At 35.0% G+C, this 27,462-nt stretch overlaps 1 protein-coding gene across 1 annotated transcript in view; it reads left to right on the forward strand.

Moving 5' to 3' along the window:
* Positions 1-13,761, forward strand: part of ubash3ba (ubiquitin associated and SH3 domain containing Ba) — a 51,998-nt gene extending 38,237 nt beyond the window's left edge. The window contains exons 5-14 of the mRNA XM_056457909.1: positions 167-336; positions 3,108-3,316; positions 5,085-5,235; positions 5,319-5,436; positions 7,057-7,179; positions 7,280-7,372; positions 7,516-7,660; positions 7,830-7,936; positions 8,056-8,165; positions 10,445-13,761. Of these exons, the coding sequence (XP_056313884.1) occupies positions 167-336; positions 3,108-3,316; positions 5,085-5,235; positions 5,319-5,436; positions 7,057-7,179; positions 7,280-7,372; positions 7,516-7,660; positions 7,830-7,936; positions 8,056-8,165; positions 10,445-10,582 (1,364 nt within the window). The 3' untranslated portion in view covers positions 10,583-13,761. The remainder of the gene's footprint in view (positions 1-166; positions 337-3,107; positions 3,317-5,084; positions 5,236-5,318; positions 5,437-7,056; positions 7,180-7,279; positions 7,373-7,515; positions 7,661-7,829; positions 7,937-8,055; positions 8,166-10,444) is intronic.
* The last annotated feature ends 13,701 nt before the right edge of the window (positions 13,762-27,462 follow it).

The raw sequence follows: 27,462 nt of genomic DNA on the forward strand, positions 1-27,462 counted from the left end.
TGCCTGTAAATAATGATGACATGGTGGAGCAATAGTCTTCATGCATCCTTCCTACCTCTTGCTATTCAATTAAAATCTCAGTGCGCTTTACAGGCATGAAAGAAAATTAGCCTTTTGTATTGCCGAAGAGTTTCTTCAATGCAACATCATTTCTTTTTCTCTGTAGATGTTCACGTGGAGCCCCATAAGAAGCAGCTCCACGTAACCCTGGCCTACCACTTCCAATCCAATCATCTTGCATCTTTAGAAAAACTTGCCAAAGGTGTAGACATAACTCTGGGCTGTGACTGGCAGACTGTGCTCCTCTCACGGGACATCCGATTCGCCAATCATGAGGTGGTCTAATTGTTGTCATTCATTATTTATTTTGGTAACTTCCTATAGCAGTGTTTCTCAACCACGTTCCTGGAGTACCACCAACACTGCATGTTTTGGAGGTCTCCTTAATCTGTCACAGCCGTTACAGGTCTTTTAGTCTCTGCTAATGAGCTGATGACCTGAATCAGGCGTGTTTGGTTATGGAGGTAGGGAAATGTGTAGAGCTGGTGGTCCTTCAGGAACGTGGTTGAGAAACACTGTCCTTTAGAATATAGCGTTTTAGCATTTAATTATTAACAAGTTGAAAAAACGAGAGATCCATAGTGCAATTTATGAGCAATAATAAATGGAAAAACAGACATCAATCATATGATACTTTTTGATTGAACTTACAGTATGTTCCTATGCAGTTACAGTTTATTTGCCTCAGAAAGTACTAATAAAATAATGTAACTACATGGGTAAAAGTTTGATTAAAAGGCAAGTTCAGGGTTAGTTAGCGAGTTATTAACCAGATATTGTAATTACTGAAATAAATGCATAGTATGCACAGATGGAAAATGCAAAACCAGAAAACTGTCAGGTTTATTTTATAATAAGATGTAATAGAAGAGTTCAGGTGCAAACCTCTAAATGCCATCTATAATGTCCTCCTAGAATGAGCATTTTTCTCATCCTCCTATGTTTATGTTCAGTTATTTCACTTTAAAGGCAATGAAAAGAAATTATTTGTCACTATAAAAGTAAAATTGCTGAGCCTACACACAGGAGACAAAGAAAAACGCACATTTTTGAAGAAAATATCAAGCGGCATTTAGAGGTTTTTGCATCTAAACTCTTCAATTGCTAATTATTGACTAGATAAAAGATTTGAAGTGTATAGTTTTCATAGTTTTTAAATGTCATCTAAAACCAACAACACCTAAAGATGTCAGAGTAGAGACCAAGGGGTGATAGTCCGTGTTGGGGAAAGTTACTTTTAAAAGTAATGCATTACAATATTGAGTTACTCCCTAAAAAATTTACTAGTTGTATTACTTAGTTACTTTTATAGTAAGTAATGCGTTGCCTTATGTCACTTTTGAATTGCTTTTTGAGTTGCTTTTAATTACTTGGCTGAGGCTTGAATTTTTTTCTTTTTTTTTTTAATAGAGGAGCTTTACAATTAACACACTGTATAACCTACACCTACATTTACCTTTAAAAAACACATTAAAAATACTTTAGGACAGTGTTATCTGAGAACTTCCTTACCCCAAATCTATACATGCCGTGGGAACAGATTATTAAGAGTTTAAAGCATGGATGTTCAAACCGGTGTCCTGGAGAGTTTAGCTCCAACCCTAATCAACCACACCTGTACCAGCTAATCAAGCTCTTACTAGATATACTAGAAACTTCCTGGCAGGTGTGTTGAAGCAAGCTGGAGATAAATTCTCCAAAACACCGGCTCTCCAGGACTGAGTTTGGACACACCTGGTTTAAAGCAATGTGTTTGCTATTTTTATATTATATATAATCATTGACTGCATGATTCATTGTGACTACTTTAATTTTAATTCAGCAATTTATTTTTTTTAAGGAGATTACTTAAACTAAAATATAAATATATAAAAAATATATATTGTTACTTATTTTTTAAAAGTAATGCGTTATTTTACTTATTACTTAGAATAGTTATATTATTATGTAACTCGCATTATTTGTAATGCATTACCCCCAAACAATGGTTGTAATGCAGTAAATGCAGGTGTTACAATGCAGACTACAGATCGTATAAATGTAATAAACATAAATGTGAAAGTGATAGTCATGACATACAAAAGTAAATAAACACATTTTCACAGCGCACGTTCATTTAAATGAAATCATTTAATAATAACCTTTGTTTAACCAGGTAAGTCAGTTGAGAACCAGTTCTCCTTTACAATGACGACCTGGCCAAGGGGCAACATGAAAAGCAGATATGAAGCAGCAGGGACACAATACAATAACAATTTCACAAATGCAGACAATATCAAATAAAAGCAAGGAACAACTAAAAACAAGCACAGTGATCTTGTACTATTATCTGGATTTAATTTTTAAAGGATGATGGTGAATTAAAAGTGTTGAGCTTTAAGGTCTGCTGCAGATAATTGCAAGCATCAGCAGCAGAAAACTGAGAAGAGTAGCTTCCAAATGAAGTGCAAACTTTGGGTATACAAATATAATAAAACTACTAGAGTTCAGATTTCGACATTTTTTTTTTTATGTCAAGAAGTGACTGTAGATATAGTGGAATTTTCCCAATAAGATTTTTGTAAATGAACAGAAACAAATGAATTTGTCGACGGGATTGAAGAGAAGACCAATTCAATAAAGGATATAGAATACATTTAGAATACATTTCAAGAAGAATACATTCAATAATTTCCATATAAAGGGTGTCTTTATTTTAGTGCTCTCATAGAGATTTAAAGTAACTATGCAATTCGTTGACAAGCAACAGTCAATAGAGTATTAGTTAGACTGTCTGCTTAATATCTGACAACACATTTTGATCCAAAAGTCCCCCAACAGTCTAAAAGTGGCTTTGGAAGTGAATGTTATTTTATTCTACTGAACTGAACCTAACAATCATCTTAGCTGCAATTTAAATGCAAAGTTTCATATGGTTAACAGTGTCTAAAATTGACCATATAAGTGAAGTGTACTAGAGAGATAGAGTGACACACTGCATGCATTTATCACAGATATTCTATTGATAATGCTGGAAGATTAATGTTTTCATGTCTGTGTGTTTGAAGACCCTGCGGGTGATGTACCCCTATGTGCCTCAGAATGATGATGAACTGGAGCTGGTGCCCGGTGACTTCATCTTCATGTCGTCTATAGAGCAGACCACTGCCAGCGAAGGCTGGGTCTACGGGACCTCTATGAGCACAGGGTTATCTGGGCTACTGCCAGAGAACTACGTCAATAGGGCAGATGAGTGTGACACTTGGGTATCTCATGGGTAAGATGAACCATGATATGACTAAAGCTAGTTGTTCACTACTCTTCAGATTTATTTATGATCAAATATATTGTTAAATTTACATAACAAATGATTGTGAAAATGGAGCGACACGGTGGCGCAGTGGGGAGCATGATCGCCTCGCAGCAAGAAGGTCTCTGGTTCGATCCTCGGCTGGGTCAGTTGGCATTTCTGTGTGGAGTTTGCATGTTCTCCGCGTGTTTACGTGGGTTTCCTCCAGGTGCTTCGGTTTCCCTCACTGTCCAAAAACATGTGTTATTGGTGAATTGGGTAAGCTAAATTGGCCATAGTGTATGTTTGTGAATGAGTGTGTGTGGATGTTTCCTAGTAATGGGTTGCAGCTGGAAGGACATCCGCTGTGTAAAACATATGCTGGATAAGTTGGCGGTTCATTCCGCTATGGCGACCCCAGATTAATAATCGGGACTAAGCCGAAAATGAATGAATGATTGTAAAAATATTTGTAGTTCTACAAAAGATTTGTTTCAAATGATTGCTGCTGATCCTTTTATGATTTTTTTGTGAATATTTTTATCAAAATAACCCTGAAAGGAAATGTGTTATGGTTTAAGCATTTTTATACTCCAAAATATTTCACAATATTGCTGTCAGTGTTGGGAAAAAGTTATATAATACTATCACATCACTTTTAAACTTTTTTGTATCTAGTTATGTGTTAAGGAAAATAATGTGAAAGTATATATTACGTAATGTATTGTGACAGGTGGCTCAGTGAGTAAAAGAAGGTTCTTTCAAAAACATTTTAAAATCTTACTTTAAACATTAGATCGGTTGTGTAGTGTCGAGTTGTCATGAGTCTGTAGTCAGGGATGGGCAAAAATACTTTAAATATTTTAAAATAAAATACCAAATACTTCAATTTTACATGTACTAAAATAAACTACAAAATACAGCAGCCACAAGTATCAAAATAAAATACTTTTACATGGGAGTATAACATTTCTTCGCAAACTTTTTATCAATAAGCACATTCAATAAATCCTTTAACCATTAAACTGACTTCGTGAAGTAAACAGTGTTTGATAACAGCAGCTTTTTTTTCTGAACAAATTTAAGTCAGCCACTGTAGGACACTGTAGGTTGTTATGTTGTTGGTTTTATTATCTTGGCATCTACATCAGCAATTCATCCAAAACTACTATTATATGTGCAGTTTACTCATTCTCCCAATATTTTTTCAGTTCTCCTTTAACTGGAAAAGTCTCAGTTTACCCCTTTAGTGAACACCAGTACACCATCTTTAGGTGTTTATTATTCCAAAGTTCATCTGAATGTCCACCCGCAGCACTGAGACTGAGAATGATTATGTGCTGAAGGCTCCACATCCTGTTCTTAAGGACTGATATTTTATTCCATCTCATTTCTTAAGCAAAGATGCATAACTTTCATCCATACAACAAGCATTGACCACTATTGTGTAAAATCTTTTGTCCTGACCTCAAGCTTAGGCAAATAACTGAGAAAGCAACAATCTGAGGCCACATTTTTAAGATGTCATTAAGTATTTTAAAAATACAAGGCCCTTAAGTATTTTGATACACAATATTAACTCGTTTTTATAAACCCTATTAAATAAAAACTACAAAATACTATTTTGTATTTATTAAAATATGTATTTGAAATACTTGTATCATAAATACTGCCCATCCCTGTCTGTAGTGACAGCATGATGAAAGCATTTTCTGAAATATTTACTCTTACCTGATGTCTATCTATACTTCTTCAGGTCATTCTCTTTCCTTAATGGAACCCCCCCAACCAATATTAGGGGTGCAATGGGTGGGATTTTTCTTGACTCACACTTGGACGGTCGTCTTTTTGATGATCCCATGCCGCTGGATTCCCCCAATCTTAGTGTGATATGTCAGCCTATGCAGGTAAAACTCTTGGGGAGAAATGTCTTGATATCAGAGTTTTCATGTGTGGTTTTATTCAAGCTATTATTTCTGATTTGTTATAGATGCTGCGCCCCAATCAGTCTCTGTTGCCTAAGAGGACTCTGTTTGTGTGTCGTCATGGTGAGAGAATGGACGTAGTGTTTGGGAAACATTGGATCACTCAGTGCTTTGATGCCAAAGGTCTGAGTTCAGCTTTCCAAATCAGTTTTTTAACTTCTTCCCACGACCAATAAAAGTTTTAAAAGTGAATCGTTATATATTTAGCTCCAAGGAATTTCATCAGCTATACACTCACTGGCCACTTTATTAGGTCTTGCTAGTTGGCAGTTTGGACCTCACGTTTGCTTTCAGAACGCCTTAATTCTTTGTAGCTGGAAATATTGCTCTGCGATTTTGACACATATTGACATGATAGCATGATGCAGTTGTTGGCTGAACATGATGATGTGAATCTCCTTTTCCAGAACTTCCCAAAGGTGCTCGAGTGCAGTGTTTCTCAACCACATTCCTGGAGGACCACCAACTCTGCACATTTTCCAGGTCTCCTTAACCAAACACATCTGATTCATATCATCAGCTCATTAGCAGAGACTGAAAGACCTGTAATGGGTATGATGGACAAAGGAGACATCCAAAACATTTAGTGCTGATGGGCGTACAGGAACGTGGTTGAGAAACACTGCTCTAGTGGATTTAGATATGGTGGCTGTAGAGGATATATGAATATAGTGAACTCCATGCCACGTTCAAGAAACTAGTTATAATAACAAATTTGAGCTTTGTGATGTAGTGTTTTTTTATTAGAAGTATAGTAGCCATTAGAGGACATAAGTAGATCAAAATATAGAGTACACTGTGATCATAATGGGATGTGCAAGCTCAAAAAAACAATAATAGTAGACTGTGCATTTAAACAATTCAAAACAATATGGCAAATCACTACCAGCAGCAGCCTTGATACAAAGCCTTAACCAAAATCTGACCATGCTATCTGAATACAGCAGAAATAAAGACTCATCAGGCTGGGCAACCTTTTGTCTGTCTTATGTTGTCCATGTTTGATGAGTCTGTGTGAATCGTTGCCTCAGATTTCTATTGTTAGCTGCCAAGAGTGGCACTAGTGTGGTTCTGCTGCTGTAGCTCATCTGATTCAAGGTTCAGCATGTTCTGGAGCCAGTCTGGCCAAACTGATCTACCTATTGACCTCTGGCATCAGCCAGTACTCAGAACTACTACTTATTGGATGTTTTCTCTTTTTCACACAATTCTCTGTAAACCCTAGAGATGGTTGTGTGTAAAAATACAGCAGTTTCTGAAGTACTCAGACAAACCTGTCTGACACCAGCAATCTTGCCACATTTAAAGTCAACTTATTTTGATGCTTGCTTTGTATTTAGACATGTAGATGTGGTCAAGGTGAAATTCATTGTTGTTAAAATGTGATTGGCTAGTTTAATAGATGTTTGCGTTAACACAGTTGAACATGTACAGTTGTGCTTAATTTTAGCTGTTTTTGTTTTGTGAACTATATGCAAGCAAAAATATCTTGCTCGGGACAGTATATGGCAAGATAACATGCAATTTGTTAGATCTCCCTTATTTTGTAAAAAATATTAACTTTTCAGCAGATTCTTCAAGGAGTATCGAAACTTTCGAACATAACTGTATACCCAATAAAGTAGTCTGTGAGTGTAAGTTATTAAAATGAAAGTAAAAATAAAGGCATGCACATTTATTGTGAGAACCCTGTTGATGTTTAATATTTAATAAATGAGTGTTCTCATTTTGTTTATTGAGCAGGTCGATATGTGCGGTCAAACCTCAATATGCCTCTGAGTCTCCCAGCAAGGAGTGGTGGGTATAGGGACTATGATAAAGACTGTCCTATCACTGTGTTTGGATCCACGCAGGCTCGCCTAGTCGGTCAGTCCCTCATCACTGTTATATATGCATTTAGAGCAAAATTTATATTGGGATTGCCAACATCTGCCATTGCGTTTACTATGTGTGCTTTGCATTTCAGGTGAGGCTCTTTTTGAAAGCCACACAGTGGTGGACTTTGTATACTGTTCTCCATCTCTGCGCTGTGTGCAAACAGCACATAATATCCTCAGAGGTAAAACAAAACACCTTTACTCTTTCATCTTTCTTTTTATTCCTTCAGGAATTTATTTTTACTTCATTAACCACGCCAGAGTTCACCACTAAATCAGTTTCTGTTTATGTGCTTCTTTCTAAATCATGGACTTTCTGTCTTAGGTCTTCAGAAGGATGGCAAGACTAAGATCAGAGTTGAGCCAGGTTTGTTTGAGTGGACTAAATGGGTGTCGGGAACCTCATTACCTGCCTGGATCCCTCCTACAGATCTGGCAGCTGCTAACCTTAGTGTGGATACAACATACAGGTATTTTATTATACATTCCTTGTGCTATATATCCTTTTTTGCTACAATATTTGAATGTATTTTTGCTTATTGATAGTGTTATTGGTTGTCTACATTAGTTTTTTTTTAAGTAACTTCCTGCATTAAATGCACATTTTATTTATTATCAAGTTGTCTTGTTCCTCTCCAGACCTCATATACCCATCAGTAAACTGACTGTGTCTGAATCCTATGAAACTTACATCAGTCGCAGCTTCCAAGTGACTCGTGAAATACTGTCGGAGTGCAATAATCTGGGTAGGTCATCGGTGTGGGTAATTTTGCAGATTTGTTGATCTAAATCTATGCTCATTTGAAAGTTACATGCTTTAAGAAGCGCTCTGTTTTCTATAAACTGTTGTTCTGATGTCAAACAGGAAATACAGTGCTGATTGTGGCCCATGCTTCCTCTCTGGAGGCTTGTACAAGGCAGATACAGGGACTGACCCCACAAAACTCTAAAGACTTTGTGCAAGTGGTCAGAAAGGTCAGAACTCTTGTGCATTTCTAATCAAAATCAAATGGTTTTTAGATTTGTTTGAAAATTAATAATATTGTTTGCTGGTACATTAGGAATGTGAGCAAATAAAATTCATATACAGATAGACAAAAAAAATCTATGAATTACTGATGATGTTTAAATAATTACAAAATTACTTGATTTTAGTAGGATTGCCAAGTCTGTGTAACAAAACGAACCCAATTATGACCAAACAGATGTAGCAATAAATATTAGGCTTCTGACAGTATTACATTTTCTTGTTGCGATTTGAAAGGTTCTGTATGTACGTTTCTGACTCTTTTAAAGCATGAAAATACTATAATATGTTTGCAGATATTTAAGAAACATGATAAGTGAACATTCTTGTTTATCTGAAAAACAATGCTGAAGTCAAATATTCTGCTTTGAAAATGTCCGTTACCTGCCGGATTATCTGTCTTTGTTTTGGTCATTTTAACCTGCCCTATACCAGTTTAGCCAATTATATTTCAGCACCCCGGGTTTTCTTGGTAGAAAACTGTGTATTTCATTAAGTAATTCATTCATTCATTAATTCATTAATTCATTCATTTAGAAAGGCTCTGAAAGCATGCGTCCATGACCGAAGTGCGACCTCCAGTGGACAGTAGCAGACTCTGAAATGAGAGTTTCAGTTCCACATGAGGTGGTTATTAATTAGCAAATAATATAAATATTATGAACGTAAACATTAGGGGATCAGATCAGGTTACATTGTAACCCCATGTCCTAACAACATGCTTCGTGACTAGATTTGCAGTAATGAAAAACCTCTTTACATTATTAAATGTACATGCTGAATCACTCATATGTGTTGGCTTGCATAGAGTCACAGTTCTAAAGTTCAATTTCCATTTCCATCTAGTCATTTAGCAGACGCTTTTATCCAAAGCGACTTACAAATGAGGACAAGGAAGCAATTTACACAACTATAAGAGCAGCAGTGAATACGTGCTGTAGGCAAGTTTCAGGTGTGTAAAGTCTAAGAAGCAAAGCATTAACTGAAAACAAGTCTAGGTGTTCTCTAACCATACACAACAACTGAAAACAAGTCTAAATGTACTTACACGCTGTTGGTCTCGTTGCTAAAGTGCTTCTCCTCAAACGGTTTATTTTGTGTTCAAGATCTGAGGTGAACTGTCTGCTGCTGCTTTCAGTATATGGCAATAAATGTCACGTAAAATGGCATTCAGACTCACATTGTTAGGCTTTAAGACTGAGTAAAGCACATGGGGTTTACCTGAGATGATCATTGTCAGTTTTCTATTATTCATCTGTGAGAATAAGAAGCAAAACTCCTTTTATTATGGAAAATATTGCTTCTATCGCGTGCCGTTGCTTTTATTTGAAACACGGTTTAAATCACTCGCTCATGTCCTCAATCTGGCATCCTGTGCTTGCGTTTGTTTTGATCCAGGAGTGCAATACCTAGTTCAACCACTGGGTGTCAAACTTGCATACTGCACCTTTAATTGCTGAGGCATTTATCACTATATACAGTAAAAGGGTATAATAACAAAAAATACATTGTTTATTGCTTTATGCTTAATTGTATTCAGAGTAAATACATATTTCAAACTAATTAAATTGCTAAAGCATATGTAACACCTTACAATGAAGTCTCACTTATCTCTAATGTTAGTTAATGCATTAAAATCAACTGTGAGAAATAGCCATATTGTACTTGTATGTTTAAGTCATTAAAAAAATACAACTGAATTTTATTCTTTATAACTTCATTTAATAAAGTGATTATGACTTGGTTTTAGTACATTAACTTGATTTGAATATCATTATTTAATATCATTAACATCCTTAATTAACATCCTTAATTAAAATGTTTACCTTATCGTACAGAGTTAAAGAACAAAAGGCCTACAAATAGTCACAGAATTCTCAATGCCATAGGCCAGATTAACATGTGAAAATGTTAGTGTTTGAAAATAAATCACCTACTACAGTAAGTGTCCAAGCATTTGGTGCTGCTATGAAAACAGATAAATAAAACAATCTGAATACTCTTAAAAGGCACTTTGAAAGTAAATAATTATTAATAAATAATTAAATGAATAATAATGAAAGTGCCCATTATATCCATATTGTGCATGAAATCACCATATATCTTGTATATACTAGTGAGAAGGAAACAGAAAGAAGAGTACAATACTGCAAATTTAAATAATAATTCAAATGATATTTGATTAAATTCAGATATTCAGATATTTCCATTCAATTCTCTCTTCCAGATCCCTTATTTAGGCTTTTGTGCTTGTGAGGAGATGGGCGAGACGGGCGTTTGGCAGCTGGTGGATCCACCCATTCTGCCGCTCACCCACGGACCCAACCACAGCTTTAACTGGAGAGAGGCACTGCTGCAGGACTGAGAGCCTCCGCAAAATCACCTTCACCGCTCTTCCTCCAAAGGCAACAGAGACATGCTTACAGTCACGGCATCACAGTCCTGCATTACAGACCTACACAGGCTCACGCTTCCATAGCCACGTTCTTTGCACAGTAACACTCGCCATAGATGTTCATAATGTGCTCAAATGGCATTTGCCGGCCTACGAAACAAGCTGCAGCAGAACTCCAACTCGCTTCCAACTGTAGCTAACTAAAAATCGGAGAGCTTCAGAGATGTACGTCATTCGCAGGACGTAACACGCGCTGATAAACTCAGGTTTCCTGCCTTAGCGAGGAGGAAATGGTGTGCAAAAGTTATCAAGTCAACATCCAACACTTCCAAAAATGGATGCCGCTGGACTTTGTAAACTCCATTTATAGGGGACTCGATAGGGGACTAGACTTTTTTTTCTCTCTGTTACACTGTGAATCAAGTAGACATGCACAAGCCCTCACGTCAAGATTTAAACCTGTTACAAGCCCCACATAGCAACCTCCTGAAAGCACAAGAATCTAAATCTGGCAATCAGATAGACTGAGAGGAAGCAGCTTTTAAAGTAGTTTAGAAATGGATTTGGTGGACAGCACATTCGTCCCGTGCCTTGCTGTCATACTGCTACTGTTAAACACTTTGCAACTATAGGACACTTTGGGAGGACTGTTAGTTAGGGCTTAATCGGAGACAGTATTTACAGAAACTTATTTTTTTTTGCATGTGGGGTCAGTTTTGCCAAACGAAAAGCTGATAAACCCAGCGTCATCCAAGTTTTAAAAAGGCAAATGATTAAGACTTGTTAAGCATCAGCAGCTTAAAGTATGTGCGGCTGCTCCAGAGCGCATTTGCCGAAAAGCTAATGCAAGCTTTACTTTCTGAGCACTTGAAAAACCGAACCAAACAGGAAAGAATGCTTCAACAATGTAAAGAATTGTACATTAACGCATAACGTGTCTGTATATACTAAGTAACTATAGTAAAATCCATTTGGTGTGTTTCACCTTTAAATGGAGGAAAATAATTGCATTTATTTATGTATTCATAAGATAGTTGTAAAGAGAATATGTTGGTGCTTCAGTTTTTTTTTTGTTATTTCCTGTTATCTGAATAGAGAACTCAAGCCATAGCAAATGCTGATGATGATAAATCACTATAATGCAGTGTTCCTCTCCACTCCAAGCAATTGCATAAGCATATCTGTTACACTTACTGTAATTTGCCATCTGTGTTCCCTGGATTTCTTTACACTTTTAGCCCATGCTTTGATATTTTAGTGATGATATGAAGGCGGCATGCACCGTTAGATATGCATAGTTGCACAAAGCAAGAGTTTAATGGGATTTTTTTAGGGGAATTCTAGTGCATTAACTTAAAGGTAAATGTAGATGTTGTGCTTGATCAAATGTGCCAATGATGTTCGACCTTTTATGAATTTGTCAATTTTATTTAATTTTTATTTAAATGTTTCATTGTCATTTTTATTTTTGCATAGATTGTTGGAATATTGGACCTATGAAAGAGACAATTCACCCAAAATGCCTTTCTGCAGCCTGTATTGCATTTATTTCTTCTGTGGCAAGCAAAATGGAATTTTTCAATTATATAAAGAACGGCAGTAAATTACAGACATTTCCCATAAAATAACGGCTGTTAAATTACAGACATTTCCCATAAAATAACGGCTGTTAAATTACAGACATTTCCCATAAAATAACGGCTGTTAAATTACAGACATTTACCGTAAAATAACGGCAGTTAAATTACAGACATTTACCGTAAAATAACGGCAGTTAAAATACAGACATTTACCATAAAATAACGGCTGTTAAATTACAGACATTTACCATAAAATAACGGCAGTTAAATTACAGACATTTACCGTAAAATAACGGCAGTTAAATTACAGACATTTACCGTAAAATAACGGCAGTTAAATACAGACATTTACCGTAAAATAACGGCTGTTAAATTACAGACATTTACCATAAAATAACGGCAGTTAAATTACAGACATTTACCGTAAAATAACGGCAGTTAAATTACAGACATTTACCGTAAAATAACGGCAGTTAAATTAAAGACATTTACCGTAAAATAACGGCTGAAATTACAGACATTTACCATAAAATAACGGCAGTTAAATTACAGACATTTACCATAAAATAACGGCCGTTAAATTAAAGACATTTACTGTAAAATAACGGCCGTTAAATTACAGACATTTACCATAAAATAACGGCAGTTAAATTACAGACATTTACCGTAAAATAACAGCAGTTAAATTACAGACATTTACCATAAAATAACGGCAGTTAAATTACAGACATTTACTGTAAAATAACAGCCGTAAATTACAGACATTTATCATAAAATAACAGCCGTAAATTACAGACATTTTTTACCTACAACTATGGCCGTTAAATTACAGACATTTACCGTAAAATTATGGTCGTTAAATTACAGACACTTGGATTTAAATTTCTAGTAAATTTCTGTAATTTACCATTCTTATTTTATGGTAAATGTCTGTAATTTAACAGCCGTTATTTTACAGTAAATGTTTGTAATTTATCAGCCGTTATTTTATTTTTTTTCCCAGTTCCCCAGCTTCTGGAAAAAAACTGTAAAATAATGATTTTTTTTTTACAATGCATATTTACTGCACTACAAACATAACTTAGCAAATGTATAGGAAACCTCCTGATGAGAACAAATGAAAGCAGCAGAAACACTAGATCAAAAAGTGCCATGGGTTTATACAGTCCAATATATTCGTAATGAATATTCATTTATACTTGCTTTGAGGAGGCCATGCATCTTTTTCTGTACATTTGTGTTATAAACCAATTTTGTAAATATTTGAGCGACAGCTGTTGATTTAGGGTATCCACAAGGTCAAAAAAAGTCTTAATGTATTCGAAGCTAAATTTTAGGCCTTAAAACGTCTTAAATCTACTGAAATGTTGTGTAGTAGGTCTTAAAGCTTTTGTTAACAGGTCTTAATTTTCCTTTGTTCATGTATAACTACCCAATCTGACCATTAACACTCACACAGTCACCAACAGTCCCCATCTTAATAAAACTTTTTATTTAAGAATAGCGTTTAATTACTTTCCTTACAGTAACATTTGCTTAAAAGTTCTGTTTATTTACTGCTGAGGATACTGACCTATATATATATATATATATATATATATATATATATATATATATATATATATATATATATATATATATATATATATATATATAATTTTTATTTTGTTTTTATTAAATTGTTATTATTGTAATATTAAATTTATTCAGTTATAATACATTTTGAAAGGGCAAGTAAAAATCTTTTCCAACTGGCATATTCAAATAAAATCCTTTTTTTTTTTTTTTTTTTTTTTAAAGCATTTACCCCTGTAAAAGTAAACAATTTCATACATAATGGTCTTAAAAGGTCTTAAATTTAACTTGGTAAGACCTGCAGAAACACTGTGATTACACTTGGGTAAAAAAACTAATAATAAATTGGAAACAAATTACCATGACATTAAATTTATGAACATTTCCATGAAAACTAAAACACAACAATTTAGCACACGCTGTAATTTTGTACAAAATTTCTGCTTTTGTGCTTCATAGAAGAAAGAAAGTCTTACAGCGTTTCAGTTTTTGGGTGAAGTGTTTCTTTCAATTGTTTCAGATTACAGGGAGCCTTAAGACAAATCTGTCTTCATTAATTTGGCATTTTCCAGATCAACAGTAACACAACCTTCTAACTGCTTCCTACTCATGAATTTAAATGAACACATTTATCTCAGCACAGTTGACTTTATGTGAACTTCTGGAGATTTTTAATTATTCAAACCAGTGTATGTGTATGTGTGTGTGTCTGTGTGGGGATGTATTTGAGTGTTGAAGATGAATATGCTCTTCCCCAACAAAAATAATGATGGTATTAAATCGCCCTTGTCTGTCATTACAACATGTCTACCGTATATAGATCCTCGTTCTTCCAAAAAATGGTTAGACACATTTGCCCCATAATAACAGTGTGTATTATTAATGATGACACAACTTGACACTGTATGTTTTCTGAATGATATGTGCAACAGTGTCTGAATATCTGAAATTGAAGAGATGTAATTAGAGCCAAAGTTCTTTATTGATTTTTTTTTTTCTTAGCATTTTATGACTATTATTAATTTGGCCATGAGGGTTTGTCTTTCTCCTGATGCCCTTAAGACTCAAGAGATGTTTTATATAACCTTAACTAGGCTAATATACAATCAATGCATTTAAAAAATTAAATATGTTATAAAAGTAAATATAAGGGTGAAATCAGGGTATTACAGATTGATATTTTAGCTTTTGTTGCTGGCTTCTCCCTGAAGTGAGTCATGTTTAGTTTGTTTGAGTCAGCTCATCTGGTTTAGGTTATACAAGTTTAATTTTGGGGGCATTTCAGCAGCTTAAAAAGGATTTTTGCATGCAAAGAGGCAAGATTTTGACCACTCTATGGTGTAAGGCTGTACATGAAATGACCGCACAAAACATACGTAATATATATTTCAGTGCTCAAAGAATCTGGATAGTGATTCTCCAAAGCATATGTGACATTTTGCCATGAAGCTACCCTTTTAAATAAGATTGTTCACATTTATCTTAGATTTATTTTAATGCGCAACGTTTGTAAAGCATGTTTGCCAATAAATCTTCTGTCATCCTGCATTGAAATGTTTTTTTTTTGTTTATATTTTTGTTACAATTTACATAAGATCTTTGCAATGGCATTACACTAACAACTGATATTGTTACTACTTTTGCAGTTGATAAGGGACATAAGGCAGAGTTTACTCTATTTTTTGACAGGAAGGAAAATGAGGCTGAGATGCTGAGATGTTATAAAGGCATGATAGCAGTTTCGAGACTTCATCTACATAGAAATCCTGTAGTTATACATAATGCAAACATAATGTACAAACCCTGTAGGCCTACATAATGCAAACATCAGACAAGTAGACAAATATAGGTAAGAATGGACAACAAGGTTTCATGGAAAGATCATATTGATAGTTTGTTTAGCAAGATAACACAGAATTTATCCTGCCCTTATGTCTGTACATTTTGTTTCATGTCTGTGCTTATGAGTGTCCTACAGTATTGTAGTTCTGTATGGTATATGCGTCTGTCTGTTAAGTTAAAAACAAAGTTGATGAACCGGATTCAAATCTGCTCAAAGATGGTAGGACAGCCTCTTGAAAAATTAGATGACCTTTCGTGTAACAAGAATGTAGCTCACAGGGCAGGCTAGGAATGACATTTCGAACCCTGGTCATGTCAAATCAATTTAAAGTGCAAATTTTAACAAAGTGATTATTAAAACATTAATTTGTACATCAGGCTGTCTTAGAGCTGAATAAGGTCTGTTTTAAAAAAAGAAACAAAAAAAAAACTAGATAGATAGATAGATAGATAGATAGATAGATATTATTGTTTTTTTTTGTCCATGTACGTATATCTATGTAAGTGAAGGAGACTACAGTGAGTTCGTCAGATCATAATAACAATTTTTAGTTAGCAAATTAAAGTCATTACTCAAAAAAAAAAAAAAAAAACAATATCCTAAGATAATTTTGTAAAAGTTGCATCATTCTCATGTGCGTTAAATTCAATCTCGACAGGCAATTGATTCTGTCATTTACGGGTTTATTTTTTACAAAAAAAATTTGATTAGTATATCATATTATTTTGTTTATTATTACGAATCTTGTAAATATTGATTCATTTATTCATTTTCTTTTCGGCTTAGTCCCTTTATTAATTCAGGGTCGCCACAGCGGAATGAACCGCCAACTTATCCAGCACATGTTTTACGCAGTGGATGCCCTTCCAGCTGCAACCCATCTCTGCGAAACATCCACACTCATTCACACGGACAATTTAGCTTACCCAGTTCACCTGTACCACATGTCTTTTGACGCTGGGGGAAACCGGAGCACCTGGAGAAAAACCCACATAAATGCAGGGAGAACATGCAAACTCCACACAGAAACGCCAACTGACCTAGCCGAGGCTCGAACCAGCGACCTTCTTGCTGTGAGGCGACAGCACTACATACTGCACCAGAACCAATCAAATGTAATATGTAGCTTCGTACCAAATAAATACATTTTAATACTACACAACATGATAATGTGCACATGTGTTTAATTTTCTTTTCACAAAAAACTTTGAATTTTTTTTTTAAGTAATCTATCACGCGATTGGCTGTTCGAGGTACGTCATGCATATTTGCCAACGTTTGTCTAAAGAAGGCTAGTTCAAACAGTTTTTGGATCCCATTAGCGGTGGCAGTAATTAAAATTTTAACACGACACCTTATAAAAAATTGTGCGTCGTGCTCCGAAACAATAAACAATTTAGAGTACAACTAAAGTTTAACAGCTGAGGAAATAAAGTTTGTAACGTAAGTTAACTTGTACAACTTACAGGCCACGCGTGCCATCGAGTGACGGCTAACCATTAGCATCCAGTTAACCTTATTTGCATTTAAATGGTTTTAAACGTGTTTTTAAAGGCTGGATACGGTGTCCATTGGTGAAGATTACCAGGTAAAAATCCTTTTCACACTAAATTTTACATGGTACATAGAAACATGTATGATTATATAATCTAAAGTAAATTTAAAGTTTGAGTAATGCTGTTTGTTTGTTATCAAGCATATCATTCACACATAAACTGTATTTAAATATTAATATAGTGTAGATCAATCACATAAACCGTAAAACACCTGTTTTCAGATCAGTATATAAGTTTGTTTTTAATACTGTGCGTTTTTCTTTTCAGAGGGAAGACTAAATCCAGAGTGCTACATCCAAGCATAATGGCTGCAGACGATGCTCATCAGCAATAACGTTAACGTTACTGGAAAGACACCATTGTGGGTAAGTTATTACGTTTAAACATTTATAGTGTATTGGAAAGTTGTGCGATAGATAAGTTAGATCAGACAGAGGGTATTATAGCCTCCTTTTATTTTTTGTGTCCTATTAGACCTTGACAGACACCTTTGTAGGCCTACTATCGTTGCATTGAAAGAGCTTAATGTAAAGTCATGAAATAATAACATTGTTATTTTACAAGGTGCGATAACACCAGTAGACAATTTGGTGTTTGTGAATGAGGAAATATTTTGTACTTATGCTTTTTCATTAACAGATTCGTGAGATACACTGTTTAGCCACTAGATGGCAAGCTGTGACTCTAGGTTTTGTGCCTAGATATATCAGAAAATGTTTTGGGGATAAAACCTATGATTTGGATTAGATTACAGCAGTATAAAGTTGCACTCTGTAATAATATTTATTGTTAAAAATATGTTATATAAAGAACGAAACTGTTTATTTCTAGAGCACATTTAAATACAACCTAGGTTGACTAAAGTACTTAACAAAGAATAAAATAAATAAATAAAATACATAAAACAAACAAGATTAAAAGAATGCAGCAGGAAACTAAGGATGACATGCTAAGGAGTATGATGCTAAGGATGGGATCGCTGCGATTTTTAAGTTTAACTCTGGGAACTATATGAGTAGGCCAAGGTCACAAGATCTCAGGTTTCTAGAAGAGGTATACGGAAGCAATAAATCAGTTAAATATTGAGGTAGCAGTTATTGTAGAGACGTTAAACATAATGTTTTTATGGTCATATTTTTGCTTTCCTTCAAGCAATCTGGCAGCTGCATTCTAAACCAGCTGAAGACTGGAAAATAAGTACAGTGAGTTACAATAATCAAGGTGAGATGTTACAAAGGCATGAATAGCAGGTTCGTGACTTTATCTAGATAGAAATTCTGTAGTTATACAAAATGCAAACATAATGTACAAACCATGTAGTTATACTTAATGTAAACATCAAGACAGGTAGACAGATATAAGTATTGGGTGCTAGAATAGACAACAAGGTTTCATGGAAGGTCATATTGATAGTTTTGTATCAGGATTAAAACAGATAAATTATTTTCTGCATTGACTTCTTATAGGGCTGCACAATAACAGAAAAAATATTTGGCCAAAATGTTAATCACGATTAATAATGACAATTATTTGTGTGTGTGTGTATGTATGTATATGTGTGTATATATATATATATATATATATATATATATATATATATATATATATATATATATATATATATATATATATATATATATATATATATATATATATATATATTCTTATTAAACTTAACAGCCACAAATATAAAAACACAACTTGTAATAAAACTGGGCAGGGATTAGATACTAAGAATCCGACACTTGTTATATAATGTAAATTTTGTTTCCTCTTTTCCAATTCCTTCACATTTTTTCACTTGCTACTTTGCCAAAAACTTTGCCGCTGGCGAGCACCTTAATCTAAACATTTGTTTAGAGATGGACCGCAAGATGTGCTCAAAAGACTGGCTGCATGTGGTAAAAAACAATGGCAAATCTTAGTTTAATTATTGTAATAAACTAATAAGTTATAAAGCAGAGTGTCGCGACCAACATGACAAAGCGTCTGCAGTTGGCTCACATGCTTCACGAATATCGAATTAAAAGAATAGCGTTTTGGTTCATTGTGCATCCAGGGGGTGCAACCAACAAGAGTTGTGCGTTTTAGTTTAAATTTTTGATAGTGATGAGGAGTTCAGTGTTAATTTTCATTTAAATACTTTGAGATGAAACTAAACAGCACATTCTCTCTGCCTCTTCATTCGCGCTGCTGAAGCACGGAGAGACGGCTATACACTCCGATTTTCATAACCTTGGCTTTTGTATAGGAGTCGAAAGAATATATTAAAGTAGAAGGTTCTTTTAACTGCCCCGATATGTTTAATCTTTTTCTTTTGCAAAATTACTGTCATTTCTCTTCAGCAAATTAGATTTTTTTTAAAGCTGCTTGATTCTTTTAAAACCGAAAGCAGCACCGGTCAGTTGGTGTTTTTCCTTAAGATACACCGTAGAGAATGTTTTATTTTGTATAGTCTTTAATGTGTTTTTTAATTATTTTATTTTATTCAAAGCACTTAGATGCAAATTTATCCTCAAACGAGGCATGAGAGCGATGGATGTGTCAGATGATTGCCTTTTTTCTGCACGCGCGATCAATTCCTTATCCTTTTGCATAAAGTTTTTAATCAAAAGACAGGTAATTTAATTACTTTTGATGTGCTAAAATGTGTTAAACGAATGTTATTTAAAAAAAAAAGAAGCATATATACATATTAAAACTGTAAAACTGAATAAAGTGCATGGTCTGATCGGAAATAAAGGAAATTAGTTATAGCCTATATTTCATTATTTAATGCATAAAATAGACTAGTCTTTTTATAAATTGACTTTAATTGATCTGAAACTTTTAATTGCATTTTTTTTCTGTAAATAATAAAAGTTGCATTCAATTGTTCAAACCGAACCTGAATACCCATGTGAACAGGGCCACAATGGCATTTTTTTTAAACATCAAAACATAAAAACTTATAAAACAAATGTCTGGTTTGGTGATGTTAGTAATGGCATAGAAAAATGTAAAGCAGAATTCTCCTGAGCTCAATAGCCCACTGATGACAGTCACTTTGTGATGGCTTTTAAGGTGGTTAATGAGGTTTGTTGTGTTACCTTGGGAAGTTTGGACTGAACAAGAGCAAAGGCTACCTGATCAACATTGCATTCCTCGAAAAAAAACACTTGCAATCTAGATGCAGTCACCTCATGCTTATGATGCGGTACCATCCGTAAACTCTGCCCATTTTAATTAACGGCTTGGTCTTTATACTGTAAAATCCAACGATAATTAATTATTGATCGTGGGCCACAAATATAGTTATCGTGAAAATAATACGATTAATTGTGCAGCCCTAATTTCTTACATCTTTTAGAGCATCATAAATATGATTGAGCTCTTTTTGTTTGTACTTATGAGTGTCCTACAGTATTGTAATTCTGTATAGCATACGAGTCTGTCTGTTAAATTACAAAAAAAGTTGAACCAGATTCAAATTTGCTCAAAGATAGCAGGACAGCCTCTTAAAAAATAATATGACCTTTCTTATCTTCAACTGTATATTATATCTTGTCCCTTTGGTTTCTGCTACATTCATTCTTCCATGGTGGGGTGCCACACCAAGTTTCAATCCCACCATGGCTACATTACACCTTTTCATTCAAAACATTCAGTCGTTTTTTGTGTGTTTGTTTTTGTTTTGTTTTCATGAAGAGTTATAATTGCACCTAAACATATTAAAAGGTACGTGAATTATAACAGAGCGAACTTTTTTGTAATCGTAATAGTGCTGTGTGTTATTTATTTAACCCTTTAAGGTTAAATGCTGACTGACTGACTTGGCTGCGCGATGCGTGAGGCCAGCAAACATGATATAGCTTTCAGTTATAATGAATGCAGTTTCCATAATTATACTTTATTTCTAGATAAAGGTCTATGGTTCTGCATACAATGACTTTATCTTGCTGGAGTTTATGGCCATTTCACTTTACCTCAGGATGCATCAATGGCGTTCTGTAGGTCTATTAGAGACATTCATAAATATTCCTAGCAACTCTAATAAATGTTGGAGACATACTCGTTACATAAACGCACTAAACGGCACTTCAGCTGAGTTTTTGTCAGAGCACAGAAGAAAATCTGCACTTGAGCAGCGTGTATTTGAGGGCGTGCAAGAGGTTTTGTGCAAGAACAGAGGAAATCAACGAGCAAGCAAAGACATTGGCTTGTTCGTATTACGTGAATGCGATCTCGACTTGTAATACTGCGCTCACAACATTTGTCATTGAAATAATGCCATAGGTAGTTGGAAGATCTGTGTAAAACGCCTGCGACCACAGCTGTATAGTCCTAGTGGAAACACTGGAGTATGTAACATGCTGTTATGCAGCAATAATTTCAGATACAAGTCTGACAATAAAGTTTATATTTTATTGTATTGAAGAAAGGGCTTAACTTTTTAGAGTAGGCAAAGTTTCTAAAAGCAAGAACAGATCTGTGTTTTAAACTGGAGTCAAATAAAATGCGTAAATTCCAAGCACACTGTTTTTATATGAGGTGCAGAAGCAACATTTTCTTTAACAGAGTTGGAGATTTGTTTTCATGTAATAAGAAACTTGAACTTTGTGGAATCCCACAACCAAGAGGAATGTTAGTGGATGAAAAATGCCAAAATCAGTTGGTAGAACACATATTTGTCAAATAAGAGTAAAACCACTGTAAAACCATAGCTCAGATGCCTACAAATGAAGAATGTTGCAGTCTATTAAGTCAAAAGCTGTGTTTTTGCCTAAGGGAACAAGAGCCATGGGTTTCCCTGAACCTTCTTGAGAAATATGTCATTTAAGACAATTCAATGCTTTGTAGAGCTTTAAAACCTGACTGGAATAACTTCATGAATAGAGTTTTCTAGCAGGAAAGATTATAGTTGATCCCGTACAACATTGAATATTTTGATTAAATAGATAATAGTATTTTTAATTTTGATTTCAGCGATGTACATTTTACATGTTTCCTGTCATGTTGCTTTTTAGTTTATTAAAGAGCACATTATGAATAGTTAAAGCATTTTATAATCAAGAAGAATAAAACACATTTTCAGATATGTGATAAATACACATTACAATGAAGAACCCATACCAACTAACCATTCTGACAACACTGTAGTGCATCATTGTGTCAAGTTGTGAGTGTACCTTAAATATTTTATGCCAGAAGATGAGTGCCAGTGAGAGAAGATGACAGGTGTGCCAGCTGAGCAGCTGCCATTGAGACATCTGGGTTTGCTATTAGCGTTCTTGAGGTATTATAGCCTGGCGTCACTCGCATTGCCCTCTGTCCCAGCAGACTATGAGGGGTCAAAATTGGAAATTAAGGGGTCAGCACCCTGTGATTCTGTCTAATTAGTGATAATGCTTAAAAAAAGTCTGCTCAGTTTTGCAGTTAATGCATTGTGTCTAGCTCAGTAAAAGAAAACATCTGTTGATGGATAAAACTAGAGAAATCATCAGCTACTTATAATAAATGTAGAAATGTGTTGATATACTTGTTTAAGTCAAAGCTAATGTGCACTTTTTGCTGTTTTGAACCTCCATTGATAGCTTACAGTATATGCAAGTTGTCTGTATGCAAAAAGTAAGCAAAATCGTAAGGTGGCACAGGGCACTCTATGATTTTTGTCACATTTTCACTTTTGAAAAAAATGAAGATCTATTATTTGATTAACGTCTTTGATCTGATTATATTTTCCTCTGTGGACATCTTTCTTTCGTTTTTGTTCTATGCACACATTTCCTGTTTGATAACCTACAGTATGTAGTATTAATATGTTAGTCTTAGGGGCAGTTCACATATCGTGTGGAAAGTGCATGTCGCTTCCTTCATCATTTTCAAAGCGTTTTGCGCTCGCACTCCTTGTCGTCTGTCTTTGCTAGGTGACCATCAAGTTTTTTTCAGAGGATTACAAACTGAAAAAAAAACATTGCTGCAGCTCTGATACAAGTTTTATTTTTAGAGAAAATATTAGAGCACTGCAATGTTTGGGGGTTCCGTGTTTGTCTGATATAATTAGTCTATTAAAATGTATATATTCCATACAAAGTATGAAGCTGAAAAGTTGCGACGTTTTCTACAGTGCACCTGAAATATGTGAGCGTGTCGTGCCACGTGCACGTCACTCCAATTATGCGGGTGCAAGCTGCTCATGCCGCCATTGGAAATAACAAACTTGCCCGCACAAAAAATGTGATCAGTGAACACTCCCTTAAGGTTATCAATAATCTTGAGTGCTCAGAAATACTGACAAAATAAGCTTTTAGAAGATAAAAAAGCAAACATTCAAAGCTTTAGATTTGTCACTTCCAGCAAAATAATTTTTTGACATCACCTCATACTTTATTTTCTCATTAAATCTTCTGACCAATAAAATGCTTTCTAGAGTTTGATACTTCTCACCCTCTTTAACACTGTATTGTTAATGTTGAAGTCAGTCATTTATTAACATGTCAAAGCATTTGAACCAAGGATTCACTTAAACCTGGGGCGCCCAAACAATCCTGGAGGATTTAGCTCCAACCACAATTAGACACACCTGGACCAGCTAATGTGACCTGAACCACTGCAGGTATGGTCTGCTTCAGCCCAGAGAGAGAGACAGTACTGAGCAGATTATATGCATGGTTCGGCATGGACCATAAAATGTATCAAACCCATTTGAATTACACTAAAAGCTGTATTTTAAAGCAGAGAAACTATGAATCAGACTCAGTATTACTTGTATAGACTGTGGGAGTCATGAGTCTGCTGCTCTTGAGCTCAGGATCTCTGAATGGAAAAGTTAAGATTAATTATGATTGGCAAGATTTGAAAAGGGGGAGGAGCTACTCTATAACAGTCCCACTCTGTCTTGCAGTTGAGATTACGTCAAACATTCATTCATTCATTAATTTTCTTTTCGGTTTAGTCCCTTTATTAATCTGGGGTCGCCACAGCGGAATGAACCGCCAACTTATCCAGCATATGTTTTACGCAGCGGATGCCCTTTCATCTGCAACCCATCTCTGGGAAACATCCATACACACTTACACACTATGGATAATTTAGCCTACCCAATTCACTTGTACCGCATGTCTTTGGACCGTGGGGGAAACCGGAGCACCTGGAGTAAACCCAGGCGAACGTGGGGAGAACATGCAAACTCCAGCCCTACCTACTGCACCACCGTGTCGCCTACGTCAAAGATCAAATAAAAAAAATACACAGTTCAAACTACTTCACAGTACCTTTAAATGGATACACTGCATCCCAATTCACCTACATATACTACATCCTAAAAGTATGTACTTTTTTGTAGAGATAAAATAAAATACTAATAAAATATAATGTGGAAAATTAGATTTAAATATTTTCCAGTCAGATATTAATTAACAGTCATTCAAACATCTTTACTGAAGCCTGTCCACTTTGTAGTCAGTCTAGCGTGTTTGCCATGTTCGTAGTTTAACACTTTTTTCCACGTTTGTAATTCGAAGTTGAATTCAAGTATTAAATGCATGGCAGGCAATATTGGGCATTACAGCATGCACAGATCTGCACTTTCTACTGGAAATAGTAGACCACCTGGGCAACTTTAGAATACTTAATTGGGATGGAGCAATAGTTCAGCCAAAAATTAAAATGTCCTCATTATTTACTCTCCCGCATGTGGTTTTAAACTTTATGGAATTCTTTCTTGTGTTTAACACTAAAGAAAATATCTAGAAAACTACTAGTTGCTGGGACCTATCGACTTCCATAATACAATGGAGATCTGTGGGTTCCAGCAACCAATAACTTCATTTGTGTTCAACAGAAGAAGCTCAAACAAGTGAAGGGTAAGTAAACGATGACAGAAGTTAAATTTGTATTTGAACCATCTCTTTAAGTTCAAAAAGGTCTGTACTTCAAGTCAGCACAATAGACAGGACAGAACCATTTTGTCTTCATAACTCTCAGGGAACGTGTTAAGCTGACACGCTTAATCTCCTCCTGCAAGCATTTTAACACGAATCACAACAATATAAGTACATCAGGTGTCACTCACTGAATGACACACTGACAGCTTGGCTATTGGTAGCTTTGCCACCATCAAAAGCAAACCTTAATAATTAGTCAAGCGGCCCTCAAGGCAACAAGTCGTCCCAGGTCACATGCCTGAATAAGTGCTGAAGAAATCACCTCCGTTCTCAGGTGTAATGAAAAAAAATGTTGAATCTGAAATGTGTTTTCTTCTGCTTCTTATTTCTTGTATGTATTATTGGTGTGGTTTAATCTAAATACAAGATAACTGCAAGATGGGCATGCTTTAGAAAATTTGTGGGTAACACTTTGTTTTGATGGTTCGTTTGATGAATTTAAGTTACATCTACATGCCAACTAATTCTCATTATATTACAAGTAGACTGTTAGCTTGGGGTTAGGGTTAGTGTAAGTTGACATGTACTTGCAAAGTTTCTTATAGTCAGTTTAATGTCTGTTGAAGGAGCAGTATCAACAGATATTAAGCAGACAGTCTACTAATACTCAAATGGACCATCAAAATAAAGTGTTACCAATTAGTGAAATTATTAAGATCCCATGAAAGTGATGGATTTTCTATTATGAATATACACTTATTCATCCTTTATATGTATAGAGATTGTTTAAATTATCAAATTGACTAAAATAGCATTTGGGCAGAGTTAAACAATAAAGTTTGCTTGTATTCCAAATTGTGATGTTTTGTGAGTAGATTCAGCAACATTAAAAGCTAAAGAATTATACACTGACGAACAAGTTCTTTGAAATGAATCAATTCAAAAGGACAATCATAAACCCATCATCAGAACTGAATTGCAAGCAAATGCTATTTAAAAATATCAATAATAAAAGCAAAATCAAAATTTTAATGATTTATTAATAATTATATAATATTAATAATTCAATATTCACATGAAAAAATATTATTTACTAATAGTTTATAATTCATGCTCTAATTATCCATTCAGTATTAATACTAATAATTAATTCATTAACACTAAAAATAAAAAATCAAAAAATCAAATTTAAACTGATTTCCTTACAATCAATTCAATAACACGAATCATTTTAGATCATTCAAATCATGATTGATTCTTTAGTGAATCAATCAGACTAATGTGTAAATCAGTTCAAACTCTTTTTATTTCTGTGCAGTAATTATAAATGTATCCTAGAAATTGGTCAGAAAACTGTGGCTACCTTCAGTCTACATGAGAAAGTGATGCTGTTTGTGTTCTGATGTTGCATTTGACTTTAACAGTTTCTGTCATCTCTCTTCATAGAGCGCAAGCATTTTTCCCAACAGCTATTTTTTAGGTTGGAAATGATTAAATGGCGATTTTCTTTGTAGGTCAGTAACCTGAGGGAGGCCAGATAGTGTTACCTTCGGAAAAAATTGTTCCTTGCCTTCGTCCTTCTTTGTCACCTTTCATTGCTTCAGCATTTCTTTCAAAGTGAACACGTCTAAGTCCACGACTCTGTGCACAAATGCAGTCAATCCTCCGTTTCTAGCACCACACACTCTCTGCGCATAAGAGCTCTTTTGTTCTGTATGTTTCTCATGCCCTTTGACCTTAGGTATCAGTCGGGTGCCCATTGGGGTCTAAGAGGTGTTCCCTACTGAGTGCGTGTCTCTCATTCGCACACACACCCTGACAAAGAACTGCAAGAAACGATAGCAAACTCTCTGAAAGAGTTATTGACACTAATCTTCTTTATTCTGCAAATGGAACACAATTTTAACAATTTAGCAACTGAAAAAAAGATTTTGTTGGGCAAGAAACAAAAGTATCCATAATTGAAATCAAAGTGACATTGTAGTGAGCTGGAACACTGCGTGGGCCGCCGTTTGTGTTGCAGACAGACTATCTTACTGACCTGGATCTATCCAACCTTGTCTGGCTGCAAACATCACTGTGTAAATGCTTTCTTGAGTGGCAGTTTCTATTTTCTTCAGTCTACTGGTATAATCCTCATATTCTCGCATGATTTGTTTAAAAAAGTACAAGTTGGGGCTTGACATTCAAGGTCCGGATCAAACCAAACGTGTTTTTTAATTAATTATTTTTTTTTTTTGCATTGAAAATCTCCTTTTTTCTATGCTTCTCCAATGGCCAAGAGGGTTTTGTAAGCTGCTTAAGGGGCTGGTCACATATCTAAAAGTTTGTGAAAAGCGAACCTCCATTGGAAATAACAAACTTGCGCGCGCAAAAGATGCAATATGTGATTGACCCGTGAGGATGCCTCACGTTTTAACCACCTGTTACG

The sequence above is a fragment of the Danio aesculapii genome, chromosome 5 (genome assembly GCF_903798145.1).
Source record: "Danio aesculapii chromosome 5, fDanAes4.1, whole genome shotgun sequence".
NCBI classification, from domain to species: Eukaryota; Metazoa; Chordata; class Actinopteri; order Cypriniformes; family Danionidae; genus Danio; species Danio aesculapii.